Source organism: Pan paniscus, chromosome 1, assembly GCF_029289425.2.
Source record: "Pan paniscus chromosome 1, NHGRI_mPanPan1-v2.0_pri, whole genome shotgun sequence".
Lineage (NCBI taxonomy): Eukaryota > Metazoa > Chordata > Mammalia > Primates > Hominidae > Pan > Pan paniscus.
This window is the reverse complement of record NC_073249.2, coordinates 203,139,806-203,152,584: the sequence shown is the minus strand read 5'-3', so window position 1 is coordinate 203,152,584 and position 12,779 is coordinate 203,139,806. Positions and strand designations below refer to the sequence as shown.

Genomic DNA, 12,779 nt, shown 5'->3' with positions numbered 1-12,779 from the left:
CAGGAGGCTGAGGCAGGAGAATGGCATGAACCCGGGAAGCGGAGCTTGCAGTGACCTGAGATCGTACCACTGCACTCCAGCCTGGGCGACAGAGTGAGACTCCGTCTCAAAAAAAAAAAAAAAAAAAAAAAAAATCAAGACTGGATCAGTTTCTCCAGGAATGGTCAAGCTTAATTTTGTACAGTAGGCCAAAAACACCCCTACACCCATATATAGTAAAGAAGAAGGTGGGGTTGAAAACCTGTATTTCACAGAAATTAACTGGGCATGGTGCCGTGCACCTGTAGTCCCAGCCACTTGGGAGGCTGAGGTGGGAGTATCACTGGAGCCCAGGAGGTCGAGGCTACAGTAAGCCATGATTGCGCCACTGCACCCCAGCCTGAGGCAACAGAGTGAGACCTTGTCTCAAAACAACAACAACAACAACAAAACCCTGTATTTCATTTTGCACAAAAGGAAGTGATTTGTAGAATGACATTTACAAAAATAAGGGAGAACAGATTTTGGAGCTCATCAGAAGAAATGAGGGTGAGGAAAGTAATTGAGCAGCTCATGTGGTCTCCAGGTAGACCAAAGACTTTGGACTTAAAGTTTGAAAGTCAGTTTAGCAATTGAAGAGAATGTAAGTATCTAAAAAGGGGATTTGATATGGTCAGTATTCTCTCCCTTGCAGAAAACAGGAACAGGTAATAAAGGGAATTAGTGTTGAATCTGATCCTTTTGGGAGAATTCCTCTGAGGGATTGGCCCATGCTGTTGTTTGGAGGATATAGCCACTGTTTCTCCAGCCTGTCCTAGGAAAGGTCTGCTACCACCAAACCTTGTTGGCCCTCAAAATTTCTAAAATGCAGCCTGAAATAAACCAGAATGCAAATGCTGTTCTTGAAAAGCATGAAGGGTCCTATTCACTCAGCCACAGCCTCTTTATTTCAGTTGGATCATTTTTTGGAGTTAAAAGAAGGGCTATGTTTAAATTTGGAGTAGGGGGAAAAATAAAGTTAAAAATCTTAGAGCAGACTAGCCCTTCACTAATTCCACTAGTTAAAGCATTAATCACAGCTCCTGGGACTGAGCCTCTGAATTTGAAGCTTCACTCTGAAGAATTTGTTTTAAGTGTCATGGTGTCTCAGGTGATTGAGGTTGCAGGAGGAACTGTTCATTCTTCCATAAGTGGAGACATTACCCTCCATTTTCTTTTGACATTCAGTCCTGGGTCCTTGGCTTGTGGTGGTCCCATAGGCTCAAAGCTTTCCTGCCCCGAATCCTGGTATTGTAGGCTCCCTGACCTGTTGAGTACTTAGGACCAAAGTGCCTCTGGGCCTGGGGGAAAGTGCTTTGTTGAGCTTCCAACTTTGTACTGTTTTCTTTTTCTTTTCTTTTCTTTTTTTTTTTTTTTTTGAGACACAGTCTCGCTTTGTCGCCCAGGCTGGAGTGTAGTGGCACTATCTTCGCTCACTGCAAGCTCCGCCTCCCGGGTTCACGCCATTCTCCTGCCTCAGCCTCCCGAGTAGCTAGGACTACAGGCGCCCGCCACAGCGCCAGGCTAATTTTTTGTATTTTTAGTAGAGACGGGGTTTCACCGTGTTAGCCAGGATGGTCTCGATTTCCTGACCTCGTGATCCGCCCGCCTCAGCCTCCCAAAGTGCTAGGATTACAGGAGTGAGCCACCGCGCCCGGCTGTACTGTTTTCTTTCTGTTCAAAGAAAACTATAGGTTAGGCTGGGAGAGTGAGTCCTAAGCGGCTGAGGGGCAAGTGTGACTCATTTCCTATTTGCAGATCCCCACACATTCTCAGGGACATGCTCCTTCAACTCAGTTTGCCTGCCTTCTGACTTTTCTGTGGTCCCTGATACCTATTTCCACTTTAGCTTGATGGCAGCGTTTTGTGCACTGTCTGCATGACATTGCTTGTGAAGGGCAGCGCTAACACCGCCAGTGCCTGTCCAGCTCTCCTGATACGGCCTTTGTATTTTTCCTAGGTCCTTTTTTGCGTGGTTAACACCTCACACTGTGATTTTACTGTATAAACCATGTTCACACAACCTCATTTAAGCCTACCAACAAAGCTGTGAAGGAGGCAGGGTGGTTATTACCATTTTATATCTCAGGAAGCAGATCCAGAGAGGCAGAATTTAAATGGAATCCCGAGGTTGCTGTTTACATGCCTTCCTTGAGCCTCAGTTTCCCCATCTTCAAGGCTGGAGAACTAGATGATCTGTAAGGTCTCTTCGGTTCAGAGTGTGTCATTCCATTCATGATCCTGGAATAGGGCATGAAAGCCAGTGGCAGACACCCGAGGCCTTAAGAGGTGTGTCCCATGAAGATGGGAAGGTGGTAAAGTTTATGCAAACAATAGTGTGAGGGATGCCTCTCCTTCCGGTCGGCCCTCCTCCAGGAGGCGCATGGGTGGTGGTAGCAAGTGGGAGTCTTGGGTGCCCTGTCTCGAATCTACAAGGTGGGAGCGGGTGAGAACCCAGCGACTGCGCGGCTGAATGACAGGGAGTAGCCCCGCCGCCTCCAACATGGCAGCTTCTATCCAGCGAAGCCGGGTCCCCGCTTCCGGGTTCCGTACTGTCGGCCAGGCTACTTCCGGCAGCGCGATGGCTGGGTTCCCGGGACTCGAACGGAAGTTCCGGCGGGGGCGGCCGAGGGGGAAGAGTGTGTGTCTGCGGGAGAAAGAGGAGAATCGCCCAAGCGGCCTCGGAAGTCCCAGGGAGTGGAGGTACCCAGCCGGCGGCTGCGGAGGATGGGCGTGTAGGGGGAGGTTGGCCTCGGGAGGGTCCCGGAGAGCGGGGAGGGGGAACCGCGATGGGGGGAATGGGGGTGGGGAGTGAGGTGCGAAGGCGCTGTCCAGTCTTGGGGACTTCGGGAGTGGAGCGGGGCTAGGCAAGGGGGTGTCTGAGTATAAAGAGACAGACTTAAGGGTCGGAAGTAGAAGAGCCCATTGTGGGGCGGGGGCTTCCCCAGAGTCAAAGGTACAAAGCTTCATTGTGGGCAGGTGGGAGTCCTGGTTCAGAGTAGAAAATTTCACTGGGTAGGGTGACCTTTGGTCAGAACAGAAGTTCCCATTGTGGGGAGCGGGAGATCCTGGGTCAGGATGGAAGTTCTCAAGGTGTAGAGAGAGAGACAGGTCAGGGGGAAGGCACCCCTCCGAGGAGGGAGCCTGGGCGGGAGGTGCAAGTCCCCACGGTGGAGAAGGAAGGGAATCGCAGCTCAGGGCAGGAGGTGCATTCCCCATGGGAAGAGGAACCCCGGGTCACAGGTGAACGATCCCATTGTGGGGAGCTGCCCTCAGGGGTCAGAGATGGAAGGTGAGGCCAGTTGGGAGGGGTGGGCAGGCACTTGAGGCAGGTAGTAGAAGCTTCCGGCGAGTTTGGAGGACGCCGAGGATGGGGAGGGGCCAGCCAGCCTGACATTCTTTTGTGTGTTTGGGAGTCCCAGAGCGTGGTCAAGCCGGGGCTCGTTTGCAGTCAGTGGCAGCAGCAGCAGGTAGCTCCGTTTAGGGGGGCGTGGAGCACCAGTTTGGGGGTGGGTGGAGTTCTTACGCTTTCTGGGGACATGGGCAGCCCCCTGGGGGTCTGGGAATGGATGGGCCAGAAACTGCTGTGAAGGCTGGATGGGGGCTGGGTGGGGGGAGGTTGAGATGGGGGTTGGAGGCGGCACTGAGTAGGGGATGGAAGCTCCTTTCCCTGGCATTTTTCTCTCCATTTCCCATAGGGCCCGGAGTTGGGGAGGCAGGGACCCAGGGATGATTGGAGAGGAGGGGGAAGGCACTCACCCCCGAGGAGTTAGAGGAGGAATGAAGCAGGCGTGCCGCCGCGTCCCCTCTGCCCCCTGCCCTACAGTCCCTATTCCCTGCCTCTGCCTGTCTCCAGCAAGCTCAGGTCCTATGGTTGGGCCAGAACCAGAGACACATGTTCTGGGCCACTAGGGAGGCTGTCTCTGCCTTTCAGCCCTGGAACTGAGGCAGACTTCCTTCTCCTGTGCCCTGGGACTTCTTGCTTGACTATTCTTTGTGCCCAGGACAGAACCTGGGTGCTGTGTGGGGCTGATGGCCTGGTGGCCTCTTGGGCCAGGAGTGTGTCCTGTGCCTGGTTTTGCTCTTGACTGCCGCCCCGATGTGTGCAGGCCCCCGCTGTGGAGCCGTGTGGTGTATGTGTGGTAACACCATGTCTGTGCCCCTGCTCACCGATGCTGCCACTGTGTCTGGAGCTGAGCGGGAAACGGCCGCGGTAAGGGTCCCCTTTCACCCACGGCCAGACACTGTGGGAGCAGCTGGAGGACCGGCTGGAGGGGGTGTGGGAAAATGGAGGTGGCAGTGATGAGCAGGGAGTATCCTGAGGCCAGCAGGCTCGGGGTAGTAACCTGTTTGGCTGCTACCTGGGTTCCCCCAGGTCCTTGGGGGTTGGGGAGGGGTGGGCAGAAGTTGGAGGACCTAGGGGAAGCCTTCCTGTCTCCCCATTTCCCATCTTTTTCCAGGTTATTTTTTTACATGGACTTGGAGACACAGGGTAAGTGACTGAGGAGGGGTGCTCCTTAAGGAGGGGTCCTGGCCCAGCAGCGGACTGGAGAGGCCTTCTCTTCCTACCACATCGGAGCCTTTTCTCCTGTCCCTCCTACAGGCACAGCTGGGCTGACGCCCTCTCCACCATCCGGCTCCCTCACGTCAAGTACATCTGTCCCCATGCGTGAGTGTCACCCCAGCAAGGGAGGGGCTGAGGCTGGGGATCATCTGGGGGTGGTCCTGTCATCCCAGGCCTGTTCTCTCCTGTCAGTTGCATCCTGGGGCTTGGGCTCAGGGCAGTCAGAAGTGGCATTTTCAGCCTTAGCTCCTGTGGAGCCCCCAGGAGTGGGGTCCAGCACCAGCCCCCAGCCCTAGGGCCTCCTAGACCTGAGCTCTCCTAGAACCCACACCTCCCTTTGCCCCTTCCCCAAGTACTCACCGACTACCTGGGACCCCGTCACACCAAGCGCTGGGCTCTGCTTCTCCATTGCTGGCGCTTTGCCCCAACCACAGCCTCCAGCCCCACGTGGCAGGTTGCCTGGCAACACCTTAAACACAGGCCCTGCCTGCTGGGAGGGGCCACCAGGGGCGGCGCGGCCCCACTCCGGGCTCTGAGCTCTGGCCTCCTCATTCCTCCTGAGCATGATGGGCCCTCTGGCTCTCTTTCCCCAGGCCTAGGATCCCTGTGACCCTCAACATGAAGATGGTGATGCCCTCCTGGTGAGTTTGGGAGTGGGGGTGGGCAGGGGGACGAGGACACTTGGGCTGAGGGAGCCACAGGGGGCTGGCTGGGGTTTTCTATAGCTGCCAGTACCTCTACTCCCAAGGTTTGACCTGATGGGGCTGAGTCCAGATGCCCCAGAGGACGAGGCTGGCATCAAGAAGGCAGCAGAGAACAGTAAGACCCCAGCCCCTCCTCCACATCCTCCTTCCCCTGCCCCCCAGGAAAGCGCTGGGCGGTTCCTCAGCCTGGCTCCCTTATTGGGCCCCTTGGCAGCTTCCCTCTACCCACTCATGCCCCCTCCCCCCAGTCAAGGCCTTGATTGAGCATGAAATGAAGAACGGGATCCCTGCCAATCGAATCGTCCTGGGAGGCTTTTCACAGGTGAGGGGAGAGGGGTGGGGGGGTAGGGGGTAGGGGTGGCCGGTGAGTGAGCTGTGCCCTCATGACCCCTCTCTCTCCTCCCTCCAGGGCGGGGCCCTGTCCCTCTACACGGCCCTCACCTGCCCCCACCCTCTGGCTGGCATCGTGGCGTTGAGCTGCTGGCTGCCTCTGCACCGGGCCTTCCCCCAGGTGAATGTCCCCACTGACCCCCCCCCGCCCTTTGTGTCTGCATCCTCGTGGCTTGGGGACTGCTGCAGCACTAGCTTTGCCCTGAGTCCTGTCCGGCCCCCAGGCAGCTAATGGCAGTGCCAAGGACCTGGCCATACTCCAGTGCCATGGGGAGCTGGACCCCATGGTGCCCGTACGGTTTGGGGCCCTGACGGCTGAGAAGCTCCGGTCTGTTGTCACACCTGCCAGGGTCCAGTTCAAGACATACCCGGGTGTCATGCACAGCTCCTGTCCTCAGGTCAGTGGGGGGACCATTTCCCACTCCCACTTCGCTGCCTCCAGCCAGGTGCCTCTCGTGATCCCCTCTTAATCCCCTCAGGAGATGGCAGCTGTGAAGGAATTTCTTGAGAAGCTGCTGCCTCCTGTCTAACTAGTCGCTGGCCCCAGTGCAGTACCCCAGCTCATGGGGGACTCAGCAAGCAAGTGTGGCACCATCTTGGATCTGAGCCGGTCGAGCCCCTGTCCCCACCCTTCCTGACCTGTCCTTTTCCCACAGGCCTCTGGGGGCAGGTGGCAAGGCCTGGCCAGGCCTTCCTTCCTGGCCTTAGCCACCTGGCTCTGTCTGCAGCAGGGGCAGGCTGCTTTCTTATCCATTTCCCTGGAGGCGGGCCCCCCTGGCAGCAGTATTGGAGGGGCTACAGGCAGCTGGAGAAAGGGGCCCAGCCGCTGACCCACTCACTCAGGACCTCACTCACTAGCCCCGCTTTGGGCCCCCTCCTGTGACCTCAGGGTTTGGCCCATGGGGCCCTCCCAGGCCCCTGCCCCAACTGATTCTGCCCAGATAATCGTGTGTCTGCTGCCTCCACTCAGCTGCTTCTCAGTCATGAATGTGGCCATGGCCCCGGGGTCCCCTTGCTGCTGTGGGCTCCCTGTCCCTGGGCAGGAGTGCTGGTGAGGAGGTGGAGCCTTTTGAGGGGGGCCTTCCCTCAGCTGTTTCCCCACACTGGGGGGCTGGGCCCTGCCTCCCCGTTACCCTCCTTCCCTGCAGGCCTGGAGCCTGTAGGGCTGGACTGAGGTTCAGGTCTCCCCCCAGCTGTCTCACCCCCACTTTGTCCCCACTCTAGAGCAGGGAGGCAGTGGGGGAGGAGTTGTGTCTCGTCTTCTGTCTCCATGTGGTTTTTGGGTGTTTTTCTTGTTGTGTCCTGGATTCCGATAAAATTAAAGAAATTGCTTCCTCAACGCTCAGGCCTGGCTGATTCTATTCCAGGGGTGGATAGTGACCATCTGTGAGAACCTGCCCCAGTGTAAGAAAACTTGTTTTTATTTTTAAATACTTTGGAAAGCTCTTTCAGAGCAATATAAATGAGTGCCTGGGAGGAGGAGGTTTTGTGCCAGAGCCTTGCCCCCTCACTCACTCTTGGGGGTCCTGATGAACTCTTGGACCCTGTGGAAGATAAGAGTTAGAGACCTCGGCCTCCTGGTCAGTGGAGCCCTTGGCCTCATGCCTGGTGGGCTGAGCGGGCCCAGCTGGGGTTTGAGGTAGGGGAGGCCTTGGCTTGGCCCCAGCAGCTCCAGGGCCCTGAGTTCCTGCCAGAGGCTGGAGAGCAGGCAGCTGCTGCTTTTCCTGGTCCTTGGTAGGGGAGGGTCCTCAGGCTTGCGTGCCAAAGCCTGAAGGATTCTGCTTCTGCCAGCGCCAGAGATCCTCACCTGCAACACGGCGAGGTGTGTGCTCAGGGCCCACGGTGGAATGCAGAGCCTCCCCCACCCCACAGCCCGCCCTGGGTGGGCATGCCCAGATCTGATTTAGCCCCTCCCTGGCCCCTAACTGCAGGGGTCAGGCCAGCACTCACACATCCTGTCCAGCCCTAAGGCTGCTGTCCACCCCAGCTCCTCTTGGGCCAGGCTGGGGTTGGCGTAACAGGCTGCCACATCACCTTCCCGCCGTGCCACCACCTTGTACGGGATCTGCAAGACAGGAGGTAGTTGGAGCTTAGCTGAGCCGGCCCTGGCCCAGCTGCTGGCCAGGTCTTTAAGAAGCGGAAGTGCAGAGCAGCGGCTCGCCCGCAGGCACCGGGTGCTAGGCAGGCTGAGGAGACTGGGCAGTGCCAGGTACCCTCCAGAGAGGTGAGTGGGAAGGGCCAAAGCTGCTCTGTTGCTGAGAGCTGGGTGGGGTGAGGTGGGTGGGGCGGGGGGGCCTACCTTCTTCCCAGAGGCCTTCTCCATAGCCTGGACCATCTGCAGCACTGAATAGCCTGTGCCCGTGCCCAGGTTGTAGATCTGGCCCGCGGAGAACAGGGTTTATGGAGCGGGCTGGACTGACCACCCCTCTGGGCCGCTCTGCCTGGATCTGGTCACTCCCCTCCCTCACTTCTCCCTTCTCTTCCTACCCGGCAGCCACACTGTTCTTTCAGCTTCCTTAAGGCTGCAATGTGGCCCTTGGCCAGATCCACGACATGGATGTAATCCCGGACACCTGCAGAGAAGGGAGTGTGTTGGATGGGGAGTCTGTTCCCCCTGACTCTCCTTCCTGGCTCCCACTCCTAGGTCCCCCTGGTCCTAGGCTCACCTGTGCCATCCTCTGTGTCATAGTCATTGCCAAAGACATTCAGGGCCTCCCGTCGCCCGATCGCCACCTGGAGGTGGAGATCAGGTCAGTTCGTCCCAGATCCCAGGCACCAGCTTTAACCCCAGGGCCACTCCTCTATCCCTTCCCTTTTGCCTTACCTGGGAGACATAAGGCATGAGGTTGTTGGGTATGCCCTGGGGATCCTCACCGATGCAGCCAGAGGCATGGGCACCTGTGGGGTTGAAATAGCGCAGCAGCACTGCGTTCCAAGTCTGTGGGATGTGGGTCAGGTGGTGAGGCCAGAGGCACAGGCAGCGTGTCCCAGCTGAACCCAGAGCCCTCCCCAATGCCTATTCTGTTTTTTTGAGATGGAGTCTCACTATGGCCCAGGCTGGAGTGTAGTGGCCTGATTTGGCTCACTTCAACCTCTGCCTTCCAGGTTCAAGCAATTCTTGTGCCTCAGCCTCCCGAATAGCTGGGACCACAGGCACACACCACCATGCCCAGCTAATGTTTGTATTTTTAGTAGAGATGGGGGTTTTACCATGTTGTCCAGGCTGGTCTCGAACTCCTGACCTCAGGTGATCTGCCCACCTGGGCCTCCCAAAGTGCTGAGATTACAGGTATGAGCCACTGCGCCCGGCCAGTTGTCTATTTATTATCTTTAGAAACAAGCAGGGGATGGGGCCCTCCACTGCAACTGCCTGAGCCTTAGCTTCCTCCTTAGTGGGGGTGTTCGGAATCCCACCCTTGGGCTCAGGGTGGGCCCTGAGGAGTCCATCGATCAGTGGAGCCAGGGCACTGTCAAGGGGGCCCTCACCTTGTCTGCCTGGCACAGGTCCCGGATCATTTCCTCGATGAAGAACTTGGACTTGCCGTAAGGGTTGGTACAACCACCCGTGGGGTGGGCCTCGTCCAGGGGCAGGTACTGGGGGTTCCCGTACACAGTGGCTGAGCTGCTGAACACCAGGTTCTTCACCCCGTGGGCCTTCATGATCTGGCCGTGGAGAGATGGCATCAGTGGCCTCTGCCTCACACATCACTCCCACCCTGTTACTCCTCCACAGGAGAATGGGGCTGAGGTGATGAGCACTCTCATTTACAGATGGGGAAACTGAGACTGGGAGGTAAAGACATGAGTCCAGGATGATACAGCTTGGGCTCTGTGTTTGGCACTGCCTGCCAGGCTGGGGTCCAGCTGGACACCCTCCTAGTGTCTGTGCCCTGCCCCATGCCTCTCACCTCCAGAAGCTGGATGGTCCCGGTCAGGTTAACTCTGTAATAATCCAGAGGCTTCTGCACCGACTCGCCCACGGCCTTGAGCCCCGCAAAGTGGATGACCGCCATAAAGCTGTGCTGCAGGGGCGACATGGCCAGAGGTTGCTCTACTGGTTTTAGTCCTTGGCAATGCCCTCGGCCTGCCTGCCTGCACCCACCTTTTTTTTTTTTTGACAGTCTCACTCTGTTGTCCAGGCTGGAGTGCAGTGGTGCCATCTCAGCTCACCGCAACCTCCACCTCCCAGGCTCAAGCCATCTTCCCATGCCAGCCTCCCGAGTAGCTGGGACCACAGGTATGCGCTACCATGCCCAGCTAATTTTTGTATTTTTCTGTAGAGATGGGGTTTCACCGTGTTGAGCAGGCTGGTCTTGAACACCTGGGCTCAACTGATCTCCTCACCTCGGCCTTCCAAAGTGCTGGAATTACAGGCGTGAGCCACCGTGCCCAGCCTGCACCCACCTTTTTGAAGAGACGCTGTAGGGCTCCCTGGTCCAAAATGTCCATCTCCTCAAACTCCACAGAGCGGCCTGTCAGCTCCTGGACCCGCCGCAGGCTCTCAGGCAGGGAGCCCCCTCCTGGTAGGGTACATGTAGGCCACATCATCACGACATGGGGTGCTGTGTTCCCAGGGACTAGCCAGACACACATTCCCCGCCCAGTGGTGGAGGTGGAACCCAGGGTTTTGCTTCTGCCATCCCCTCAAGTAGCCCCAGCCCCACTGCCCCGCTCACCACGGAAGGCATTATGGAAGTTATCGATGACCACAGGCAAGTAGCCAGCCTCCAGCAGCTCCAGCACCGTGTGGCTGCCAATGTAGCCAGCCCCACCTGTTACCAGCACCTTCTCTGCCATGGCACCTGGCCCAGGATACAGAGTCTCAGAGGTGGCTGAGGCTGCCTGCTCAGAACTTCCTTCCCACTGGAATCCTGCCCCCTAAGCTCGCTTTGGAAGGAGGCGGCAGTGTGCCCTAGGTACCAGACTGGCTCAGAAGTCAGCCCTGGGGCAAGTCTGGATACCATCACTTTCTGGCCTTAGGCTTTGGAAATTAATTAGCCTCTTGGCCTCAGTTTCTATCTCTGTAAAACAGAGCTAATAATTGTATAAACTTCATGAGGCAGCGTGAGGGTTCAGTGAGGTGATCTTAAGGGCCCGCCACAGCAGAGCTGGGGAGACCTGACACACAGGCACCTTATTTTCTAGTTCCACTTGCCTTGGAGTTGGAAAAGATGGAATCTGAGGATCCACACTTCTTTGTCCAAGGTGACTGAGGACTGGAGAGTCCTGGGCAGAAGGAAAATGGCAGCACGATTGGGACTCCAGGGTCCCAGGAAGGGGTTCTGTCTGCTCAGACCCAGGCTTGTCCAATGCCTCCGCCTTCGCTAGGTGTAAACTGGCTCCCGGGCGCAGTGACTAATACCTCCTGCTCTAGGCGGCCCCCACCCCCTTTCCCTCAAGGGTCAGCTGGGAGGAAGCAGGAAATAGATCACATGGCCTCAAGGGTGAGGTCCTTTGCCAGGCAGGCTGAGGCCAGCTCAGGGGCAACCACACCGTGGTTGGTCCTGGAGGGGGCCCCACCCCAACCCCCGCTCAGCCTCTGCCCATGCCAGGGCCAGCCCGGTCACTCCTGGCTCAGAGTTAGGAATCCCGCCCAACTTAGGCCACTCTGGGTGGGCCGTGTAGACGTGGACTTGGCCAGGTGCGCACCTCCACCCTGAACAAACTCTGCGGGTAGTAGTACGGGGAGGAAGCCCCAGACACTGAGGCCTTTCATTCCCAGCGACCGGGCCCGCTGCCGCCTTCCTCCACGCTGCCTCTATCCCCTTCTGGGCTCACGCAGCTCCAACCCACTTGGCCAAGAGCCCTCTGCGTGCCAGGCTCTGTACCAGGCACTTTTGCATGATTTTCCTGAATTCCCCCAGCATCTCGGTGAGACAGGTGTTATCACTGGCACTTTACAGATACAGATACTAGGGCCAGAGAGGTGAAACAGTTGCCCTTCGGTCCCACAGCTGGCGACAGCGGGCTGGAATCTGGATCGCCAGGCTCGCGGCCCGGCCCTCTCCCCAGGCGGCTCGCCCTTCCCCCACCGCTCCCCGCTGGACTCTGCCCGCCGCGCCGAAGCCGCCCCCGCCCCCGCCCCGCGCCTGGCGCGGACCCCGAAAGTGGTCGCAGAGAGGCCCTGGGAAGCACGAAAGCTGGTCTGAGGCCGGCTGCGCCCCCGACAGCGGAGTGACCTTGCTCAGCCGTCGCCCACTCGGTTTTCCCAGTCTGTCTGCTGGAGGGAAGGGGAGCTAGGCCGTGGGCACTCGAGGGCGGCTGGGTCTCAGGCTGGGCTTTGGGCTGTAGCGCGGAGCGAGGCCGAGCTAGGAGTCCCCAGGCCGGGAATGAATGAACCCCGGCCGCCCCAGCCCGGGCAGCGGGGAACTGGGACAAAGGGGGCGGGCCTGCCCTGGAGGGACGGGGCCAGGAACACGACCCGCCCCTCGGAAACTCCCTCGCTCCCCGCGGACTCCCCGGCCCCTCGCGAGCCCACCCGGCCCTTCATTCCGTCTCCCGAACCTGCTCGGGTTCCCGCGCCCCACGCTTGCTCCAGAGGCACCGCCTCCTACGCCCGAGCGGCGGGCCCTTTAAGTGCTGACGGCCCACTCCGACCCCGACCCCGCCCCTCCACGCCCCCAAGGAAACGTGTCACTCGGGTTACGGCCACTACGGGGAGGGCGGGAGGACAAAAGGCCTCCGCGCTGTGACGAAGACTGCGCAGCGCGCGCCCGCGGAAGGCGGAAGTGGGCGGTGCCACCCCGCGAGAGGCGCCGCCGGCGCCAGGTCCCAGGAGCGGGTGGGTCCTTGCCGGTGCCCCGGGTCCCCGCGCTAGCTCGTCCCAACCCCTGGAAGAGGGCTGCGCTTCCGAGGGGGCAGGGGGCAGAGGGTAGGGGGCCCACGCCTCCGCCCCACTCTGTCCCGCAGGTTTTCAGACTTGCCGGTGTGTGCCAAACCATGAATTCAAAATCTTGAACTACCCTATCCCATGGGACTAAGGCAGGAGGGGGTCGCAGGGGGCCTGGTGCTGGAAGTCCAGTTTGCAAATAAACCAAGGAGCTGGAGGAAGCTGTCAGGCCACACTAGCGGTTCCAGCGCTCTTGGCTCTCAGCCCCCACCTG

At 58.6% G+C, this 12,779-nt stretch overlaps 2 protein-coding genes and 1 long non-coding RNA gene across 11 annotated transcripts; 1 reads left to right on the top strand and 2 right to left on the bottom strand.

Moving 5' to 3' along the window:
- The first annotated feature begins 101 nt into the window (after positions 1 to 101).
- LYPLA2 (lysophospholipase 2) lies at positions 102 to 7,015 on the top strand. Of its 5 annotated transcripts, none has more exons than XM_003810759.5 (10): positions 102 to 2,721; positions 4,128 to 4,231; positions 4,479 to 4,510; positions 4,622 to 4,687; positions 5,176 to 5,223; positions 5,331 to 5,401; positions 5,535 to 5,608; positions 5,696 to 5,797; positions 5,901 to 6,074; positions 6,156 to 7,015. In XM_003810759.5, the coding sequence occupies exons 2-10, from the start codon at positions 4,154 to 4,156 to the stop codon at positions 6,204 to 6,206; spliced, it is 696 nt and encodes a 231-aa protein (XP_003810807.1). In that variant the 5' UTR covers positions 102 to 2,721; positions 4,128 to 4,153; the 3' UTR covers positions 6,207 to 7,015. The 5 variants fall into 5 exon arrangements, with proteins under 5 accessions (XP_003810807.1, XP_063450100.1, XP_008961368.1 ...); XM_008963119.5 differs by lacking the exon at positions 102 to 2,721 and adding an exon at positions 2,899 to 3,488; XM_063594030.1 differs by having other exon boundaries at positions 5,901 to 7,015.
- Positions 2,083 to 5,027, bottom strand: LOC117979867 (uncharacterized). Its single transcript, XR_004670916.3, has 2 exons — positions 4,943 to 5,027; positions 2,083 to 2,259 (listed from the first exon to the last, which is right to left on the bottom strand). It is a non-coding gene; the product is annotated as an uncharacterized LOC117979867 (long non-coding RNA).
- A 59-nt stretch (positions 7,016 to 7,074) lies between the features above and the next one.
- Positions 7,075 to 12,292, bottom strand: GALE (UDP-galactose-4-epimerase). Of its 5 annotated transcripts, none has more exons than XM_008963121.3 (12): positions 12,181 to 12,292; positions 10,832 to 10,902; positions 10,353 to 10,478; positions 10,081 to 10,196; positions 9,585 to 9,698; positions 9,163 to 9,339; positions 8,501 to 8,614; positions 8,343 to 8,409; positions 8,164 to 8,249; positions 7,976 to 8,053; positions 7,627 to 7,741; positions 7,075 to 7,483 (listed from the first exon to the last, which is right to left on the bottom strand). In XM_008963121.3, the coding sequence occupies exons 3-12, from the start codon at positions 10,471 to 10,473 to the stop codon at positions 7,425 to 7,427; spliced, it is 1,047 nt and encodes a 348-aa protein (XP_008961369.1). In that variant the 5' UTR covers positions 10,474 to 10,478; positions 10,832 to 10,902; positions 12,181 to 12,292; the 3' UTR covers positions 7,075 to 7,424. The 5 variants fall into 5 exon arrangements, with proteins under 5 accessions (XP_008961369.1, XP_008961370.1, XP_008961373.1 ...); XM_008963122.5 differs by lacking the exon at positions 12,181 to 12,292 and adding an exon at positions 11,856 to 12,171; XM_008963125.3 differs by lacking the exon at positions 7,976 to 8,053 and having other exon boundaries at positions 12,181 to 12,282.
- Between the last annotated feature and the right edge of the window lie 487 nt (positions 12,293 to 12,779).